We start from the raw sequence: 21509 nt of genomic DNA on the forward strand, positions 1-21509 counted from the left end.
CAAGATTACATAATTCCACTGCCACAGTGCATTCCTTATGCTTCCTAAAAAATAAAAATATAACTTCCAAAATGTTTTGTTTTGACTGGGCATTGTGTTTGCTTGTTAGTTTTTTGTCATTGTCTTTAAAGTTCACTTTTCTGTGATGGAAATCGTAAAACACTCAACACAGCTGGCAGCATGTTGTTAACAAAACACAAACATGAAGTTGCCTCTCTTATACAGTGGTCAACAAAATGTGGTTCCAAATTCTGTGTACTGACTTTTAGCTAATTTGGAAGTCAATGTCAGCATTTTGGCATTGTTTAATTTTACACTCTGATCAGAATTTAACATTTATGAAAGGATTCTTTAAGGCATTTGTAACAGACATAGGTAAAGCTATGGACAAAGATGTAATATCTCAAAATAATAATAATAATAATAATAATAATAATAATAATAGGTTCACAAGAGAGAGAAAAGGCTGGTAAGGGAACAACAATTTGTAATCAATATGATTTAAGCAAGAATAGGAACTTACTTGTTTTGTGTACGTTTCACAACATTAAATATAACCATAGATCGTAAGATGAAGAGAAAGTTAGTGCATGTCTATATTCCTAAACCTAATGACCATTTCCATTATCGCCATTTTAAATGTAATGCTGCAAAAATAATGTGATTGGCCCTGAGAAGTGAACAAACAAGATTTACAGTGCCTGATTTTATTATTTCTTTGTATATTTGTCACACTTAAACAATTGAGATCATCAAGCAAATTTTAATATTACACAAAGATAGCCTGAGTAAATACAAAATGCAGTTAAATGATGACTTAATTTATTAAGGGAAAAAAGCTTTCCAAACTTAATTGGCCCTATGTAAAAAAGTAATGCTAAATGCTAAATCATAAATTAACTGTGATTTTTCTTCCTCGATCCCTAAAAGATGGTGGGACCAGTCGAGCAGTGCTTTATCGGGGGGAATGTGGTGCAGTGATAGAGCTAAGAGTTTAGTGGGTGTTGGGCCGTTTTTAGCTTTATAGAAAAGCATCAGTGTTTTGAATTTGATTTGCTCAGCTACAGGAAGCAAATAGAGGGAGCAGAGAAGTGGGTGGTGTAGGAGAACCTAAAAAGGTTGAAAACTAGCCGTGAAACCACATTCTGTATCCGAGGACAGATGGTGATCTACACCAGCAAGTCCCCTTTTGAATAGCTCAAAGAAGGTTTTGAAGTGGCCTAATTAAAGTGTGGACTTAAATCCGATTGAGATGCTGTGGCAGGACCTTAAACAGGTTAAACCTTGCAATGTGGCTAAATTAACAAGAGTGTTATTGGGCCAATAATACTGGGTCACAGTAATGTGAAAGACCCAGTTATGGCAAACGATTGAGGCTGGCACAACCATTTAATAGGTTTAGGGGGCATTTACATTTTCACATAGGGCCAGGAAGGTTTAGACAACTTTCTCTCCTTAAGAAATAAATAATCCTTTATAAAGTGCATTTTGCATTTACTTGTTTTTTTATGTTGTAAAATATTAATTTTTGTCATCTAAATTTGATTATATGAACGTGTAAGTGTAACAAATACACAAAAAAGAAGGGGGGAAAACTTCACAGAACTGTAAACTGATGAGCCATGGCATTAAAACCACTGACTGGCGAAATAAATAACATTGTTTATCTAATTACACTGGCACCTGTCAAGGGATGGTATATATTAGGCAGCAAGTAAGCAGATCGTCCTTGACGTTGAAGTTGTATTGAGGGCAAAAAAATGAACAAGCTCTTTAAAACTTTGATAGGCCTCACTAAGTATGTTAAACGTTAAAGTCCATGTCATCCCCCTTTTGCTGCTAGGGAACATTTAACATACTTTTTGCAGCCTCAGTTTTGCAGCTACAGGACCTCTGCACCTTGCAGTCATTAAATCTATCGGACAGCTAAAGATTGGCCGACATTGGGTCATCCAATAGGACAATGATCTGAAGCACAGCAGTAAATCTACATCTGGATGGCTGAAAAATAAAAGTACCAAGGTTTTAGAATGGCCCAGTCAAAGTCCAGACCTCAACCCAATTTAAATGTACTGTGCCATTAAATAATTTAAATTTGGTCCTGTGCCTCAACATGGCCCAGTTAAAGTCCGGACCTCAACCCAATTAAATGTACTGTGCCATTAAATAATGACGCCAGATACCACAGGAGACCATCAGGGGTCTTGTGGAGTCCGTGCCTCAACATACCAGAACCATTTTGGTACACATTACAGTAAAACCTCGTATTGCGAGTAACGCGGTTTGCGAGTGTTCCACTAGATGAGCAAAGATTTTTAAAATAAATTTTGGCTTGAAAAATGAGCAAATCTTGGTTTACAAGTACATTTATCACGCATGCGCTTCTTTTTTTGACACCCAGCATCACGTGATCACAGCTGAGCCAACGGATTTTCTCTCTCTTCCACTGCAGAATTGTGGGTAATCGTCTCCCCTGCTGGGTCTTTGTGCGCGTCTCTTACTGGTATAATCAACATTCAGGCACGTGTGTTTACTATAACACTGTGACCATGTGTGTGCGTAAAACATATTTTATTATGTGTATGCATGAGTGTACAGTGCAGCATGTGTAAAGCAAAAACAAGTTTACAAGGTTAAAAATCTATTTTCTCTCTCTGAATCAGCCTGCTCTTTGTTTCTGTGTGCACACCGTGCCACACACACAAACACACAAACACACACGCACCCCTCCTACTTTCGCCTTCACAGACATAAACACACACACACACACACACACTCTCTCTCTTTCTCTCTGCTCTAAACAAAAACGCTGCTCTGTCTTTTTAAAGGTAAAGTGCAGGTTAATTTGTTTTATTTTTACTTTATAGTAGTGATTCCGTTAGTGTGTCGCTCATTCGAGTGTCATTAGAGATTTCTTGTTTATTTTGATGATAAAATAGTGTTTCCGTGTGTGTGTGTGTGTGTGTAGAAAGAGTGTAGGAAGAGTAACTGTGTAAGACGAAAAGAGTAAAAGGGGGTGGGGCTCCTACTTTAGCTTCACACACAAACACAAACAAACACACATACACAGCACCTGTACGCACAAACGGATATAGTTATCTGTCGGGTTAATCTGTTTTATTTTCACTTCATATTTTGTGTTAATTATTTTTATGTATTTATTTCTTTGGGCTATGGAATGAATAGTTTGAGTTTCCATTATTTCTTATGATAAAATTCGATTTGATTTACAAGTGTTTTGGAATTATACTCGTAATCCAAGGTTCCACTGTATTAGGAGGGTGGTGTTAATGTTATGGTTAATCAATGAATATATAAAGTAACTAATAAAACATATATTAACTAATAAAACTAATAATACATTAACAAATGCTTGTGTTTTTTTGGAGTGTGCATCTTTCCTAATGTGCATCATACTTTTGTTGGCCTCACATAAAAAGGAGCTTTGTTACCCAGTAAGTACTGAAAGTATATTGTAGTTTGGAGGTTTATAACTAACTGAAAGGTGTTAATTGCTTGTTTACATAAATTGGATGTCACGTTCATTGTGTATTGTATAGATGAAGCAAGTCAAACCTACTGTTGTATAAAACCTACTCATTATCCTTTATTACCACAAGGAAGGGAAAACTGCACAGGTACACTTTGTGTTTGACTGGGTGAGATAGATGGCTCATTGTTTAGCTTTCATGTTTGCCAAATGAATTCATTACACCGCTGAGTATTCTCTCATTTAGGATAGAACATGTAATTTGTCAAGGCTTCTGGTTTGAAATGTCTTTTATTCAGTGAGATTTGTAGCAATGTTGCTGGAATTATTTTGGCTGTGGACCAACATGTAAGGAAAGGTTAGACCTTACATCAACCTACCAGAAGCCTACCATAAATTATGCCGTTTAAAGCCAACAGGCTGTGTTCTAGAAAAAGTGACACCACTTCCCAAGTTCATAAATATTTGTTAAAGATTAGGTTGTATCCTTACACACTGGCAATAATTTAATTAACACCTAACACAGCACACAGAGTCTATGACATTAGTGTCAATTAAAGCAGATCACAACTGTTTTATTTTCCATAACTCACATCAATGTGAATCAGTTAGTAATAAGAGATAAAACCACCACAGTGTTCATATGTGTGGCTGTGCATGTACCAAGTGTTTTATTGGCTATTTTGTTCTCTGAAACCTGACCCAAGAGGTAATCTCAGCAACAAAATGCAACTATACTCCACAATCCATCCTTTTAATTATATGTTAAGAAAGCAGCAAAAGAAAAGGATCTTGAGAAAACAAAGTGGTTCAATTTAAACAATGTTAATATTTTTTATATTCACTATATGAATATAAGTTTTACAAATGCCAATCTTATTTGCATTATTTACACCATTTATATTTCTCGATGTTAGTATGACTTGTTTCTCTGTAAAATAAATATTTGTTTGCAAAAAAAATCCTTAAAAATAAAATAAAAATCCACTGTACAATTTTACAAATAGAAATGCACCAGAAATGTGGTATATATAAAGATCTGTTGAGGATTCCAGGTAAGACATGACACTTTCACAGCTCAAATTTATAAAAAATAAAGCCATCTCTAAGAACATTATCAAATCACTAATTTACCAATAGGTGTAATTTGTAAAATGTGTAAAATTCGTTATTGCTGGTTATATTTACTGGTTATATATTTATATATTGCTGGTACTTTTACTTTAGCTTAAAAAAAATGAATAAACCAGCAAAATGCAAACCCTTAAAAAGATTCACATCTCTGAATTAAAAAACATTAGATTCAAGAGGCAAATAGAATAAATAAAAAAAAAAAAAAAATTCCTGAGTTAAAAATAACCAGTCATGTGTCAAAGGGAACCACTGAGTTTCACTGCTTCCCATTACAGTGTCAAAACTACATTGTGTCAGCAAAAAACGAACAAGAAAACAAGCTTAATCTACAGTGCTGAAAGTCATTAACAATCACAAATAAGTTAAAAATAACGAGTGACAACTGAATAATATTAAGTCTTAACTAAAAAAGTATAAGTCACATGGCCACATAGGTTAATTAAAAAATTGACACAGACAACAAACATTAAAAACCTCACCTCCATCTGTGGATAACAACAACAACAACAACAAAATCATAACTGGTGTGCCACATGTTGACTCTTGCATCTGCAATGGGTCCGGCGGTCATGGCAAAGTTGACAGAGAGCCAGGCAGCCTCGAGCGGGGCCATAGCACAGTAGGCACGGCAGGACGAATGCCATGGCTGCTGCCATACTCCATCGTGTACACCGTCGGGACTCCTGACAGGAAAACGGGGCATCAGCACTGGAGTCCTCATCATCACTGGAGCAGTGGTAGAGCAACGCTTTAAGGCAGCACACACATGTGGTATACTCCACTAGTGCTTCGGCTGAGCACAGGCAGCGATGCCCACACATCCAGCAAGATGGAAGAGGCGTGGCAGCAGTGCAGTCCTTGCACTTGCAGCGATTGCAGCGATCACATGGGCTTGGGTGCTTTCTGTTGTGTTGCTTTGTCATTTCCTGTTTTGGCTCCAATTTTAAATGCTTTTGATCTGTGGAAGCATTTCCCAGCAGCTTTGTCTCTTCCTGTTTTGAGTCGCAGCTCTTGGGTTGCTCCTGTATTGCAACATCTAGTTCACCTACAGATCCTAGACTTGTCTGTTCTGGGACAGAACTTCCACTCAAGTCTAACACTTCCTGTTTTGATTCAGTGTTCGTTTGTTCCTCTACTGCTGACAAATTTTTGCCAACATTTTCCTGGAAGCTGAGCTCCTGAGTTAGTCCCTTCTCCACGTCCTGTTCGCATTTTTCTGCCTGTTCCTTTACTACAGTTTCACCACTGTGTTCCACAGTCCCATGCTCCAAGGATGGTCCAGTGTCAGTGGACCTCTGAGCACTCTGAGGTGAATTTGAAGAATCCTGAGTTTGATCATCTGGACCAGGCACAGCACCTTCCTCTGGGGTGGGGTCAGGCATTTGTGGGCGTGGCCAGGTCATGGGACTCTCTGTGTATTCGTTGCAGGAGTGGACAGCTTGGATCTGGTGGAGCGAGAGAAGGCCACTGCCGCTGTCCTGGGCTCTTGGCTCCATTGTTGCTCAATAAGAGGATGTGAAGCACTCGGGAGCGAAGTGAACACATCTGAAAGTCCTGCAGGGGGAACAGAGCAATAAATGCAATGTCATTGTCCCTGTACATGCAAATCAGCATGACTGTAACCAACAGAAGCTGACTAATCAGCATAGGGATGTAAATGAGAGAAGCTTGCCTGGTATCTATTTCACTCAAAAACAAATCCTGCACAAGAACAGTGGCAGCATTAAAGCCTCAACATTATTAACAATTTTTCTGATAAAAAAAAACATTTTCTGAAAGATTAAAATTGTAAACTGAATTGACAGTTCTTGGCCACAATTAGTGAGAAAAACATACTTTTTACACAAAAAGACAAATTAGCCTGAGTCAAGTTGTTGTTTCAGGATCTATTGCTTAAGTTAAGCTGATTTTTAATGTACAGAAAAATGTCTGTATGAACAGAAGCAAACAGAAGAGGCGAATAAACAAATTCATGCAAATACTGAGGACACATGCACACACAGGGTTCTTTGTGCACTGCTCTCCCACCACCGTTAATGGCTTTCGCTCTTTCCGTCTTCACCTAATATTAGTGATGATGTACACAAAACTTTTAATTAATATACTGAGAATGCCATATACAATTTGTAGAAAATGTTTTAATCAGATGTTAATGTTTTGATCTCACATGTTCTGAGACTATCCATATAATTCTACATTAGGTGTGACCTAACATTCTAAAGAGCACACTTAATTAGCAGCCTTCATTTTGAGACTGCACTTGAGATACCCCATGTAGCAACCAGCCAATTACAGACTTACACAGTAGCCCTGTTTGCCTTGTTAGCTTTGCCTGGCTAGGCTAGATTTCACTTAGGGAGGGTGCTTTCACACTAGGCGCGTTTGCTTTGTACAGTGCCTGGGTATGATTGCACCTGCCTAAGTGAAATCTAGCCTAGCCAGCACCCTTTTCCCTGGTGGCCAGCTTTGACATTAGTACCACCAGTGTGCACATGTGACACAGAAGGTGGCAGTATGCATCTAGGTGGTTTATGACTCACTAATAAACACAAAGAGAAGAGTACAAAGAATTCAACCTTCATGCTATGCCTACTATTAAGTATATCTTAGAGGAAACTGTCCCTTTCACCTGTCTTCTTAGTTTATTAGCCATGGCTGAGAAGACATTGCATTGATGATATCCAGATATAACCAGCTGTCCACTTACATATAGAAAAGGCTGGGTTTGATATTTAAATTGAACCGTGCCTGAGAGCGCAACACTGTACTTCATACCACTAGTGGACTTGAAACTTAACATAGTATGCTGATCTGTGCCCTGACACAGTACAGAGTGTTCACATTATACAAACAACAAGACTTTCGAGGTCAAGTTTACTCAGGTGTGTCAAGTCCATAGTTTAAAAGCACCTTTACTAAGTTTAAATGAATTTCAATCATTTAATTATCTTTTACTCTCTAAAGGATCCATTACTAGTTGCATTTTCTATTACTCCTTAATAGAAAATTCCTTCCACGGTGTATGTCATCTTTCATTCAGTCCGTTACCTTTCTCTTCTTAGCTTCTCTTTCACTCTTCAGGTTATCTCCTTTACCTATTAGGTCTGTATATTTCATTAGCTATGTTACCTTTTATCATGAATAAAGGAGTTATCCTTTATTCACAAAGTTATCTTTCATTCTCCAGTTTATCTTTCACTCATAAAATTACTTTTTACTTTTTATACTATTGTTACTCATCATTCCAATTCATTGTTGTTTACTATATTTCACTCATTATTTTATTCTTTGTGTCCATGTTATCTTACATTTGATATATTATCCTTCATGTTCGATGTCATCCTTCATTTGCTAGGCTATCGTTAACTCAAGGTCATATTTTATTCACTGTGTCATCTTTTTTTTGCCTCAATTCCTTTTTTTTAATAAAATTATTTAATAAATTGTGAAAAAGATTTTTTCCCTAGTATTCTTCCAAGTATTTCATTAAAAGAAAACCAATCCTGTCAAACATGCTTTGCATTTAAAAAAAGGCATTAAAAATACATGTAAATGTCTTAGTCTTAATAGGACATTTTAAATATTTTCAGTTTAATTAAAATGCTTATTGAGAAAATAACAAGAATAATTATTTGCCTTAAGTATTGATGCGAAGTAATTCCAATTTTTAAAAAATCTGCATTTTTGTTGAGTTTAAAGGCCCATTGCATTCTTTTCTATAGGTAGACTTTTATCTTAGTTCTATCTTCCAAGAAATGTTTTACTTGAACTTTTTGCCCAATACTATTTTTTTGGCAATTTGCTTCTTTCTAGTAGGGTGTAAGTTTTTATTTATTATAATGACTTACTATTATGCGTTAGTCAGTTATAGAAAACTGGCAACCTTGAGATCTGGAAAGGGTGGGTGTGTGGATTTGAGAAGAACTTTAATGAGAAGAATGAGTTCTCAGCGAATGTATGGTGAGCATATGGCGAGAATGAGGAGTATCTGCCAATCTTGTCTAGAATAAGGCGCGCTTGTACGGGAACGAGGAGTGATGGAGATTGCTTAATGTGCAGCCCGCAACTATGAGGATAACTAGGTGAGAGCATCATGAGCAAGTTATGAGAAAATTATAAGTACCGCATAGTGTATTTAAAGTAACACAGCAAAGAATTTCTTCACAATTTCTTTAAAGGCAACATAGCTGTCGTCGTCCAGGGTCCATGAGATCAGCAAGAAACAGTGGAGCGACTTTGGGGAGTGCCCAAGAGTGCCCCAGAAGTGAGATTACAAGTGCTAGGAGAGTGCTACAAAATATAGGAATATTTTTTTTCTCACAAAATTATCTACAGAATGAATTAACATTTGAATTCTTGTTGGACTCCTGTATGTATAAAAAAACACACACTGTGTGTACTATTTGCTATAGACTGCACTGTTACATTTTTGCACAGCTAGGTGAACCCTTCTTTCTCGATAGAGAAAATAGGGATCATATCTTTAGTCAAAGATCAAATCAACATTTTATCAAAAAGTAACATGCTGCGCACAGCATTAGAAATCAACAAAATAAAACATCTTACTGTTAAATTACTTATATTGTAAATACAAATATTTAGATTTATCTTTAGATTAATTAACATATGGACATATGCATTTGTTAAAAGTAAAACATTCACTATACATTTTTTGTTTTAGAAAAACTTGTTAGTGAGGCTGATCATTAAAAAGGCTGCAATTTGCTAGGTGATGTAAGGTAGTGTAAAGATTGGATTGTGGAGCAATGGAAAAAAGTCATATGGTCTAATGAGTCTGGTGGTCTGACATTTACTTTTACTATCTAGGTTAACATTCACCCTGTTACAGTATCTTTCACTTGCCTTTTTAAACTTTCATTTATCTTAAACTGGCAAGTTTAGTAGTTACCTGCTAGACATGCTGTCAGTCACTAGGTTTGCACTCGCATAGTTAGCTTTTATTTATTTAATTTATTATCTTATACATCTTTACTATATATCTTTCACTTTCTAAATTACCTTTCATTAGCTTTCCTTAAACTCATTAATTTTCCTTTCACTTACATTGCTCTTGCTAGTTTAGATATTACTTGCTAGGTCAATCTTTCATTCACTAGTTTACCATTTATTCACTAGGTAGGCGATCAACTGTATAACTCACGAGGATTGCTGTTAATTGCTAAGTTTCACTCTACAGTTATACTTTTACTTCACTGTCACTCACTACCTTGCTCTCATTGAAAGAGTGTACTTAAGTGTTTGTTTTTGTTAAAAGCTGTTGGTGGGAAAAGCATGACTTGTGTTATTATCACTGTTACTATTAATAAGCATGTTTTAAGTAAGTATACTTTCAAAAACTGCTTTTTATGTTGAGTTTTAAGGCCCATTGCATCCTTTTCTATGGGTAGACTTTTATGTTAGTTTTACCTGCTAGAATTCTAGTCAAGAATTTTAAAAAATATATATATTATAAGTTAATTTATTATCTTTATAGTAGGGTGTAAGTTTGATATATTATTGTGACTTACTAATATGGCTTATTATTATGAGTTAGTGTGAACACATGAAACTTTGTACAGACAGTAATATGAGCTTAGAATTAGAATTAAACCCTAGCCCCTGGAGCCCCTTAGGAGATGGGAGAGGATATCTGCAGTAGCATTATATCCATGCCGCATCACTGACATCATTATCCATCTATATATTTATTACACAGACATACAGAAAGAGACAGAGAGAGGGAGAGAGAGACCGCCTGTCAACCAGACAGAAACAGAGAGAGACAGACCAAGAGACATGCATTCTGTCAGACAGAAGAAAGATAGTCATTGAGACAGAGATATAAAGAGGCAGATGCTCAGACTCTTCCAAAAGAGATAGAGGAACAGAATGTCCTCTGTGTACAGTCAGTGGGTCAGAAAGAGGGACAAACAGGCAGGCAAAGAGACAAATAAGCAGACATAGATCCACTCTGTGGAACTGCTCTTACATTCTATGTTAAAAATCCACACAAATAATAATCATAACACCCATAATGCACTGCGACGTGTTCATGAATACTCATTCAACTATTCAGGCTAAACTTCCCATCTCTACGCGCGCGCACGCACACACACGCGCGCGCACACACTCCTGCGATCTTTTACTCGTGTCAGAATTAAGCGCGCGGAGGGTTTTTTATTTCTAAAAAAATCTTGACGGAATCATTTTAATGCTAATATCACAAAAACAGCTGTTTTAATTGTTTATAACGAAAGACATGCTTAAATATAGAACTTTAAAAACTTACCGTAATTTCAACACACCAAGCCCGTGTGTGTGTTCGTTCGTATGTGCGTGCGTGTCCAAAGTAGAAAGTTTAATACATCCTCTAGCACAAAGCAGAGTAACTAGATGTCTGTGTTTTTAATCACTTTTTATTTAAAAACAGCTGGAGCTGTAAAATGTTACAAATGGCGGCCCAAGTCCAAGTGCAGGAAAGAAACACGCGCTCGCGCGTGTGTGCGTGTGTTTGTGTGTGTGGGGATGGGGAGGGGGGGGGGTGTTGGGGGTGAGACGACAGAGCAGCTCTTTGTCCCGCAGGATGTAACGCATCCGGTCCGCGCGCGCACAGGCACAGGGGATTGCCACATCGCCAGAAAGCACATCGCCAGAAAATAATGTTAATCCAAACGCGAAGGGTTTCAACTATGACCCGGAAATGTGATCCTGTTCTAAACTTCAAGGGAAATATTAATTACTTTAACAACAGAATTTTTATTAACCAGTCGACAGCCATTTTTTTTGTCAGGCGATGTTAAAAATATCCAACCTGGCAACTCAGAGCTCTCTCTCTCTTTCTCTCACACTCTGTGTGTGTGTGTGTGTGTGTGTGTGTGAGAGAGAGAGAGAGAGAGAGAGAGATTGCCCTCTAGTGGTGCATATTACAATTCCAAATCGTGCGTAGTTTCATCCATCCATCTAGGAACCGTGGAGGCCAAAGGTGTTCTAGTGATGGGAAGTTTGAATCATTTTGGTGACTCGGTGAACAAATCTTTTTTAAATTCATTTAGTTAATTTCATTCTTTTGATCAGGAATAAAATAAAACGTTACATTTTCAATAAATAGACCCCTAACTCTTATCTTCTGGGCAATACCCAGGAGTACCCAGAGGAAACATGCAAACTCCATGCGGCAGACCACGAGGCAGGAATATTACTGTACATACAGTCTTTCATTTTTAAATGTATTGCATAGTTCCTGTATTACAATAACTTTAAACTGTGATTAGTACAAACTTGTCATACCCATGATTAAATTTTTTTTATTATTTAAATACAGGGTGGGCCATTTATATGGATTCTTTGGGAATGGTTGGTGATATTAACTTCCTGTTTGTGGCACATTAGTATATGTGAGGGGGAAAACTTTTCAAGATGGGTGGTGACCATGGTGGCCATTTTGAAGTCGGCCATTTTGGATCCAACTTTTGTTTTTTCAATTTGAAGAGGGTCATATGACACATCAAACTTATTGGGAATTTCACAAGAAAAACAGTGATGTGCTTGGTTTTAACGTAACTTTATTCTTTCATGAGTTATTTACAAGTTTCTGACCACTTATAAAGCAGTTATTAGCAGTTTACACACTAATCACATGTGAGGAGTGGTTAAAAATTGTCTGTTGATGTCTGGTGAATGCAGTAACCAGGTCATTGCAGAAGATTTCAATGCAAGACACTACGAGACCACCTATCTCCCGGTGTAACAGGCGGTTGCCTAGTTACGGGCTCCCCGCCAGCGGGGGGGCTACAGCCGCTAATTATGTAATTTTAATTAAAGAGGAAGAGAGACTGGGCCTAGGTAACAGCAGCCATTCCATAGCCTCAAGCCAAATGCTAATAGCTGAAAGCTAATGCTAAAGCCTAAACCTGAGTGCGGGATATTTTTGTCCAAAGCGCATGTGAGTACATGGGTTTTAATATATATTTATCTTATTTGTGCAAAGCACGCCGAGGCGTATATTGTATGTTTATGTTTTGAACCCATGGCGTTCCTCCTGCTGTGATCATGCAGGAGGGTTTTTGTTTCTTTATCCTGTTGTTCTGTGTCTGTGTGTTGCCTGGGAGCTGGAGTGTCGGCTATCCCCTGGAATTGAACACGTCAGCGGCAGAGTGCACACGGTGCCATGGGCTCGGCTGCTCCGGCGCAATCGTTGGAAGGACGTCGCTTACGGCAGGGACATCGGACCCGGAGCGGGACGTCCCCTGGTTCTATCATTTTACTTTTAAGGAACTTTTTGATTCAGAGAAAGGACTCTTTACACGAGCACGGACTGAGTGGGTGTGTGGTGTGAGTGGCCGGCGCGTGTGAATGGTATTCTGTACAGCACAACAATAAATGTAAATTCACTTTGATTATATATCGTTGTCTCTGGTGGTCTTTATCCTATTCCCTGATTTCTGTTAACGGCTAATTATTGTTTTAATAACAGTAGCGAGTTTGTTACAGTGGCACCCAACGTGGGGCCATCAGAGTTTATACATATTGTGTGTATTTTACATTTACGTGTTGTTATTGCTGTTCGTTCATGCATGGTTATTGGTGCTGTTAGCTGTTACCTATCCAGCCTTCTCTTACTCTATTTTACACTCTACAAAACATCACTCAGGGTTTGGTTAAACATTCTGTTTTTAAAGGTAAATTGGGGCTAGTCATGGCCGAGTCCGATGCACAAGCTGAGGAAGGGTCGGTAGCTCATGACTTCACAGCAGGCCTTTTCGTGACGCTTCGTGAGCCCATTCAGGACGAGGGCCCACAAGGTGACGATGGGGTAGAGCAACCTCCACCTCCTCCTCCCGTCGACGCTAAAGACGACCAAAGCTTCATTTCCATGGTGCTAGCAGCCTGCTTCGGTCAGATAGAGGTGGCTCTGCAGGCGCTGGAAGACAAGCTCACAAGGCGAATGGAGGAGCTGTCGGATCGGGTGAATGAGCTGCAACGCATCCACAACACAGAGGTATTAAGCTACCAACATAAAACTGGAGAATGTCCAGGTGGCGAAAGAGCATGGTGAGGAGCAGCTAAACAACGTAGGCCTTTCTATGGTGGAGTGCATGAAGAGGCGAGACTCACAGTTAAAAGCTATAATGAGTGCACATCCGGTCGCTACCACCACTCCTCATCCTCTCCCTCCTAGTAGCTGCCCACACCCTCCAACTTCCAAACCACCCGCAAAGCACGTCTCTCTGTATGTGGCCAATCCATTGCCCCAAGTGTCTGATGTCACCAACTCTGCCATCTCCAGCCTGGTAAGCAACGCCTCCCTGTCTGAAGAAAACAAATATCAGTTGCAGGAGTTGTTATTAGAATGGCCAACTGTATGTACCGACAAAATTGGCCATACCAAGGTTTTAACTCACCACATATATACCACGGATGAGAGACCAGTCAAGAAAAGGGCTTACCCTATTCCTGTCCACAAACAGCAGATTGTAGAGGAGGAGGTCACCAAGATGCTAGAGGCCGGTATCATCAGGCCATCTACCTTGCCCTGGGCCGCTCCGGTCATACTGGTGGGAAAAAAGGGAGGAGGGACCCGCTTCTGTGTGGACTTCAGGGCCCTCATAAGCAAAACACTGCTGGACGGCTTCCCTATGCCCCAGGTCCACGAAATCCTGGAAGCGCTCTACGGGGCCTCTATATTCAGCTCTCTGGATCTGCGCAGCAGATACTGGACCCAGATAGCATCCCCAAGACAGCCTTCGTTACCAAGAACAACCAGTACGAGTTCCTCGGTCTTCTCTTCGGCCTAAAGAATGCAGGAGCGACATTTCAAAGACTCATGACCTCCGTTTTAGCTGAAGCAATCGGAAGGTTTTGTTTTGTCTACATAGATGACATTGTTGTCTATTCAAAGGACACCATTGCTCATCTTGATCACCTCCGACAGGTTTTTCGCTCCTCAATGCTGCTGGTCTCACTCTCAATCTGAAAAAATGTAACCTCTGTCAGACTACTTCCTCCTTTTTAGGACATGTCATATCAGCAGAAGGCATAAAAACAGAAGAAGCCAAAGTAGCAGCAATCCAAACTTACCCTGTTCCCTGCAACCTGAAGGAGCTACAACGCTTCCTAGGGCTGGCTGGTTGGTACCACCGGTTCATACCCCACTTCTCAGAGCGTGCTGCTCCTTTGCACGCCCTGAAGAAGAAAGGAGCCAAGAATGCCCTGAATGGGGCCCTGAATGCCAGTCAGCCTTCGAAGATCTGAGAGCGGCTCTGCAACACACACCGGTTTTAACAGCTCCAGACTTTAGCCGTCCCTTCAAGGTACAGACAGACGCCAGCAACATCGGCCTAGGTGCGGTGCTCACCCAAGATCATGATGATGGGGAACATGTGATCGCCTACGCCTCCCGGCTGCTGCACGGACCCGAAACCAGGTATTCGGCATCAAAAAAGGAGTGTCTGGCAGTAGTGTGGGTGGTGGAGAAGTGGCGTCAGTACCTGGTGGGAAAAGCTTTTACTATCATTATGGACCATGCTGCTTTGACTTGGGCTTTTAATCATCCAAACCCCTCCTCGCGCCTTACACGATGGGTACAGGTGTTTGAATTCGTGGTTTAATACCGAAAGGGACAATGTAACATCGTACCTGACTCCCTGTCACGATGCTGGGAGGGAGAAACCATGAATGCCCCTTTGGCCGTATAAGGGCAATGATCTCCCTGTGATTGGGAGGAACTGGAGAAGACCCAAAAGCCGGATGAGATGCTTCAGACACTGTGGAGAGAGGCAAGGTTAAAACCTGACGTGGAAAAAATACATTATCGTATAATTAATCAGTTCCTGTATCGTCAGATCCCAAACAGGCTGGGTGAATCTCCTTCAGCTGGTCATCCCAACATCTCTGCGTCCTCAGTATCTGCAGTACGCCCACAACAACCCTCTCAGTGGTCATCTAGGGCGGATGAAGACTCTACAGAGGCTGCTGGAGGTCGCCTACTGGCCTGAGAAATGTGAGAGTTTGTTGCTACAGTTAGCAAACTGCTAATAACTGCGCAGATGCTGGTCAAGTTTTATCGCTAAGGTGATAAATTCTTCCAGTGAAAACTCAGCGTCTGAATCTCGGAGTTCAGTCCATCTAGAAACCAAGCCAGCAAGCTTTTGTCACACCACCCGCTTTCGGCAGCCAGAACTTTACCGCATACGCTGCCACAGGCGTGTTACCGTGTCTTATCCTCAGCAGCTGCTGTTCTCCAGTTTTCCACAGGTCTGAGTGGTCGAAGACTGCACGAAGGGCCTCGATGAAGCGTCGATACCTGGTGGTTGTGGCGCCTCCAGTGTTACACACGGCCATAGCCCAGTCCAGAGCTCTCCCGGTGAGATTGATGGGTAATAAAGCTCACTCTCTGAGATTCAGTCATGTTCGGGAATTCTGCTAAATATAAAGTTCGCAAGCAAGCAAAAAACGACTGCAACCCTCTGGGTCACCTCCGTACCTTTCTGGAGGGGCGGGATGTGAAATTGCCGGTGCGCCAGGTGCCTGCGGAACAACCGGAGGTAGTTTTGATGCTGCGTGTTGGCTCACGCTGCAGGGCTCGCGCCAAGCTGTCTATCTCCTGCTGCTGGTCGCGCAGGTAGCTGTGGAGGCGCGCATTTTCGTCCGGCAGGGGTACTCCTGCTGCGTCCATGAAGGTCAGTTCATCTGTCATGATTCAAGGGTATTCAAAGGACGCAAACGCAGGTATTTTGTAAAGATATTGTTTCAGTTTTCTTTTCTTTTTTTCTTTATACTCTTTTCTTAATTAAAGTCACTTGAAAAAATAAAGAAAACATACAAAATGAAACTCAAAGAACAAAAACCAAAACTTGCTCCTCGTTAGCCCCCTCAGGCTGGGTCTGCAGGCGAGCACACACACACACACAAGCACAGGAGATTAGTTCCAAAAGCATAACAGAAGTCACATGAGATTCATGGCAAACGTGTCTGATGTCCTTGACCTTGATCAGAAATGCCTGTATCTACAGGCCTTACCCCGACGCTGCAGACTCTGTTCAGTCCTGAGGAGGACACATGCATACACCGCGGGTTAGGAGACATAAACAAACGTGGTGACAACGGTGAACAGACAAAACTCTACGGGTTCGACTGGTTTAAGTAGAGACACTCAGGGGAGAGACACAGGTGCAAATCATTAGTGATTGGAAGACATACTTCGTTCACACACTAGGGGGAGACAAAGCTGCAGCTCAGTAGTCCGGAGACCCAGATCTTGTTTCCCAGGACCGTGGTGGTACAGATGTGACATACATACATTATTTTAACTAGTTTACTGCATATCGTATTGTGTATGACTGTGTATGGGACAAATAAAATTTGAATTTGAATGTAAACACGTCATGTGTCTGCATATGCAAGGTGGAGAATGCCTGTCTGCCTAGTATTCTGAATGCCTCTGTGTCTGCCTGTCTAAATGGTAATGTGAGAAATTTGGAGCTAAATTGAGATGGATCTCTGCTATATATTTATATTCTAATTAAGCACATATGACAGATAAGATATAGAAATCTGGCAGGTAAAATTTTTTTTTTTTTAATGGGACAGCCACAGTACAGTATACCCACAGCACTCAAAGAATACTGTGAAATTTTCTTAAAACCTTGTAGAGTCATGCCCCCAAAAAGAGTCATGCCCACAATGGAAACCTGCACAATACTGTATAGGATGAACACTTTGGTATCAATGGGAAAAAGAAAAAAAAACATGCTGGATATCTATATCTGTCTATGATATGAACTTGTGTCCTAACCCTAGCAACAAAAGGATGCAACAACGTTTGATGCAAATTAAATTGATCAACCTACAAAGGGCTGAATTCAAAGGCACAAGTATGTATGGTATTATTAACCTGTATTATAAACATAATATTAGACCTGCAAATTCTGGTGTTCTCCAAATGCCAATTGAGCTCCACGGTGCTCCGGGAGCTCCGGGGAGTGAGCATATGGCCCACTAGAGGATGTTGAAGTCTCATGAAGTCTGTTTCAGTTTCTCTGTTGTTCATAGACACCAGTGGCCTGCTGCGGCTCATTTTGTAGTGCTCTGGCAGTGTTCATCCTGTTCCTCCTTGCACAAAGGAGCGGATACTTTCCGACAGCCCTGCAGATGGGTTAAGTCCCTTCTGTGATCTCTTCAGCTCTCCTAGAATTTCAGTCTCCTGAAATTTCTTCCATGCTCTTGAGACTGCTGGGAGACACAGAAAATCTTCTGGCAATTGCACATATTAATGTGTCATTCAATAGGAGTTGGACTGCCTGTGCAACTTCTATAGGGTCCACATATCGCCTAATGCTACTAGTAGAGACACTGACCCTAGCCAAATGCAAAATGAGTGAAAGACAGTAAAAAAAAGCCTTCAGAGAACCTTCCAGAAGAACAATCTTGTCTCCCCTTCCTCTGTGTCTTCAAGCACTCTATCATCCCTCCCAGACCCAGACTTTTTCTCTCTACCACTAGACTTTCCTCTCCTCTCTCTCCTTATCTATGGATCTCCTATGCTCTCTGTCCTCTAAACCAACTAAACTATCATCTGTCCTTGTCCTCCTGGACCCATCAGCTGCATTTGACACAATGAAATGGAACTACAAACCACAAGATTCTATTATCTATTCTTACAAGCCTTGGAATCTGTAGAACAGCAATGGTTTGCTTCCTACCTAGAAGATGAGGTCATATGAGGTGACATCGAGGGGATTTAAATCTGCTCCACACAGACTCTCTACTGGTGTCCCACAGGGCTCATTACTTGGTCCTCTTCTGTTCCCCCTCTATACCTGGTCTTTTGGTAAGGTCATAACATCACATGGATTTTCATACCATTGTTATTCTTTACTTTCCCTCCTCCGACACTCAGGTTTCCACCCGGATCTCAGGTTGTCTGGCAGATATCTCATCCTGGTTGGCAGATCATCAGATGAAGCTCAATTTGAGTAAAACTGAATTGCTGTTCATCCCTGTTGATTCATCCACAGGTCAAGACCTTGTTATATCCCTGGACAACAATCAGCTCACTCCAGCAGCCACTGCCTGAAATCTTGGGGTAACTGTGGACAATCATCTATCATTTTCCGCACACATCGCAAACCTTACTTGCTCTTGTCTAGGACTTGTCTTTCAGGTCCTGGGATCGGACATTGCCCAATCTTTGTTCCCAGCACAATGGTGATTCCCGTGAGAACCAATGAGAGTATAAGAACTCGGAAGTGACGCAGGCGGCGGCGTGGCTTTTTTCTTTATATTGTAACGGCAATGCTATATACTTCCAGGTTTTCCAAATATTGCGGCAGTGATTTGTTCTTGCAAGGTATCTACGTTAAGCACTTTCTGAATGTGTTGTTATGTTTGACTGTGCCTAGTACAAGTTGTTGGACGTATCTCCAATTCACGGTGTTGAGTCAAGGTTAGTATGCCTGAGGGTGTACATAGGCGGCACGTAGAGTAAGACTTTGTTTGGGAGCTGTTAACGGCCCAACAGTAGCTTGGTTATGTGGGGGTTTGACTCATTTACATATATAACATTTCAAATTTAAATTTCATTTGTCACATACGCAGTCATACACAATACGATATGCAGTGAAATGCTTAGACAACTGCCCGTGACCTTAAGATATAAGACTATTATGAGAAAATGAACATGAAAAAGAAAATAGAATTAAATTTAACTAAGAAAGAATAAAATGTTTGTGCAAGACAAAATATACAAAATATGAAAAACATAAGAACAATATAAGATGAATAAGAAAAACCTAGCTGTACAATATAGAAAATATAGAATTTATGAAATTTTTGTATGTGAATGAAGTTGTATATAAATAGGAATGTCCAGGGGTTGTGCAAATAGGCCTGAATGTGTAATATTTAAAATGGCTTTTTGTATCAGAAATGTCCATGAATGTGCAAGTGTGCAGTAATTACTAGTGTCAATGAGTGTAAATAAATGTTCAGAATGTCCAGAGTAAGTTCAAGAAACATATTTGTGGATGTGCAAAATTAATCATTACTGTATGGTGTACTGATTAAGAGACTGTATCGCCTGCGGGAAGAAGCTCCTCCTCAGTCTTTCTGTATAAGTTTTCAGGTAGCAGAATCGCTTTCCTGACTTCATCAAAAAGAACAGTCCATTGCTGGGGTGGCTGAGGTCCATCACGATCTTCCTGGCCTTGGTCCAGCACAGGAGCTTGGTGCGGATAATGAGCTCAGCTGATCCCACCACCCTCTGTGAAGCTTGTCTCTCCAGCATGGTGCTGTTTCTGAACTAGGTCATGATGTTTCCCATCAAGATGCTCTCTCACTGCATAAAAAGAGGTGTATCTGTATTAGGAAACTCCTGTATGCACCACTAATTTTCGGGAGTATCTACAAGTACCACTAAACATATACATCAAATTCCACCAAGCTAGGATACTTCTGGATTGATACCAATTCGTATACAATTCGTAACAATATCTTGCTGAGGAATTCCTTGCCATGGCAAATAATCCACTCAAGGATTTTGTCAGGAGACATTCACACCTCAGCCCCCATTGCTCAACTCTGCTCTTCCCTATTGGTTTCTTATCTCAACATTGATTGGTTGTTTAAAAAAAAAAAAACACTTCCAAAACCCTGACATCTATTGGGACATTACCTAGTCACTACTTTTTATATGAAAAATAATGTTCCTACCAGCCCATTATTATTTTCTGTTCAAATTTAAAGATGCCCGCGTGTGTGCAAAAAGACGAATTCAAAGAATACAAAAGTGAATAATCTTTAATAAAGTTGCCTAATACAATATTTCCAATGCTGAAGCAAACGTGATTTTGTTTTAGTCTATTTGCTGAATACAAAGAGACAGCGCGCTCCGATGTGACACCCACAGAACCCCCCAGTTACTGTAATGCCTCTTCTTACCTTACATTCGTGAAAGGTGTGAAGTTATCAAACCGGTTTCGCAGATGGGGGAATTCACAGAATTAAGGGTTTTAAAACAAATGAACAAGACCGAGCAGACGTTTCTTCCTTAAATTTATTTCGCCAGCAAAACATGAAAATATTTTATATTTAATAAAACTGTATTGAAACAAAATTGTGTATTTTCCTTATTTAATATCACTTCCGGGACATTGTTGTCCAAACGTTGTATGTATATGGAAAACAGTAAAAACTAAGCGCAAACAAAAAGGACGAATAAAGGAATGTAAAAAACATTAACATCTTTACCGTGTTTAAATAAATAAAGAGTTACTGCATTATGTTTCAAAACATTCTTAATTTACATTTTTCTCCTAATTATATTGTTACGGGGTGCGGTGTAGAGATCCGCACCAAGAGATGTTTTACTGATTATAAGAGCCCTGACGTAGGGCTTTAGAGGTGGTCAGTGAAATAGGAGTTATGAGTGCTTCTGACAGACAGGGGAAGACATTTCTGTTTGGAGATAGCGTGGGATTATTAATTACGAAACTTAAAAGGAAACCAAAAGAAAACTGAAAACACAAAATAGGGCTCCGTCATCTACGCAAGAACAAACCCTTTTCTGGAAACTAAAACAAAAACTAGGAAGCTCTCGGGTCTTATGCCTTTACCGAGGATTTATAGTAGGAAGAGAGAGAGAGTTTGTGCTTTGTGCACTTTAACCTGAGAGCGCGCGCTAAAATGATGCGTGTTGCTCTCTCTTTCTCGCCGGTGTTCTGGACAGACCGAGGCTTGGGCTTTGCCTGTGTCTTCTTCAGCGCGCTTTGTATTTGGCCCTGACACCTTTTACCGGTGCGACCGAATGATCACACGAGTGCCGCGGTATCACGACCCAGCCCGTTCTGAACAGTTTATGTGTGACTCTGCCCCTTGAGCGAGCCACGTC

General features: G+C 40.3%; 1 protein-coding gene across 1 annotated transcript; it reads right to left on the minus strand.

Annotated features, from left to right (window-relative positions):
* Positions 1-4040: 4040 nt before the first annotated feature.
* Positions 4041-11142, minus strand: spry2 (sprouty RTK signaling antagonist 2). The gene is made up of 2 exons (XM_053476589.1): positions 10914-11142; positions 4041-6178 (listed from the first exon to the last, which is right to left on the minus strand). The coding sequence occupies exon 2, from the start codon at positions 6118-6120 to the stop codon at positions 5140-5142; it is 981 nt and encodes a 326-aa protein (XP_053332564.1). The 5' UTR covers positions 6121-6178; positions 10914-11142; the 3' UTR covers positions 4041-5139.
* Between the last annotated feature and the right edge of the window lie 10367 nt (positions 11143-21509).

The sequence above is a fragment of the Clarias gariepinus genome, chromosome 18 (assembly GCF_024256425.1).
Source record: "Clarias gariepinus isolate MV-2021 ecotype Netherlands chromosome 18, CGAR_prim_01v2, whole genome shotgun sequence".
Classification (NCBI taxonomy): domain Eukaryota; kingdom Metazoa; phylum Chordata; class Actinopteri; order Siluriformes; family Clariidae; genus Clarias; species Clarias gariepinus.

Coding starts and splice junctions, on each gene's coding strand:
- spry2 (XM_053476589.1), bottom strand. CDS start 6,120: ATGGAGCCAAGAGCCCAGGACAGCGGCAGTGGCCTTCTCTCGCTCCAC.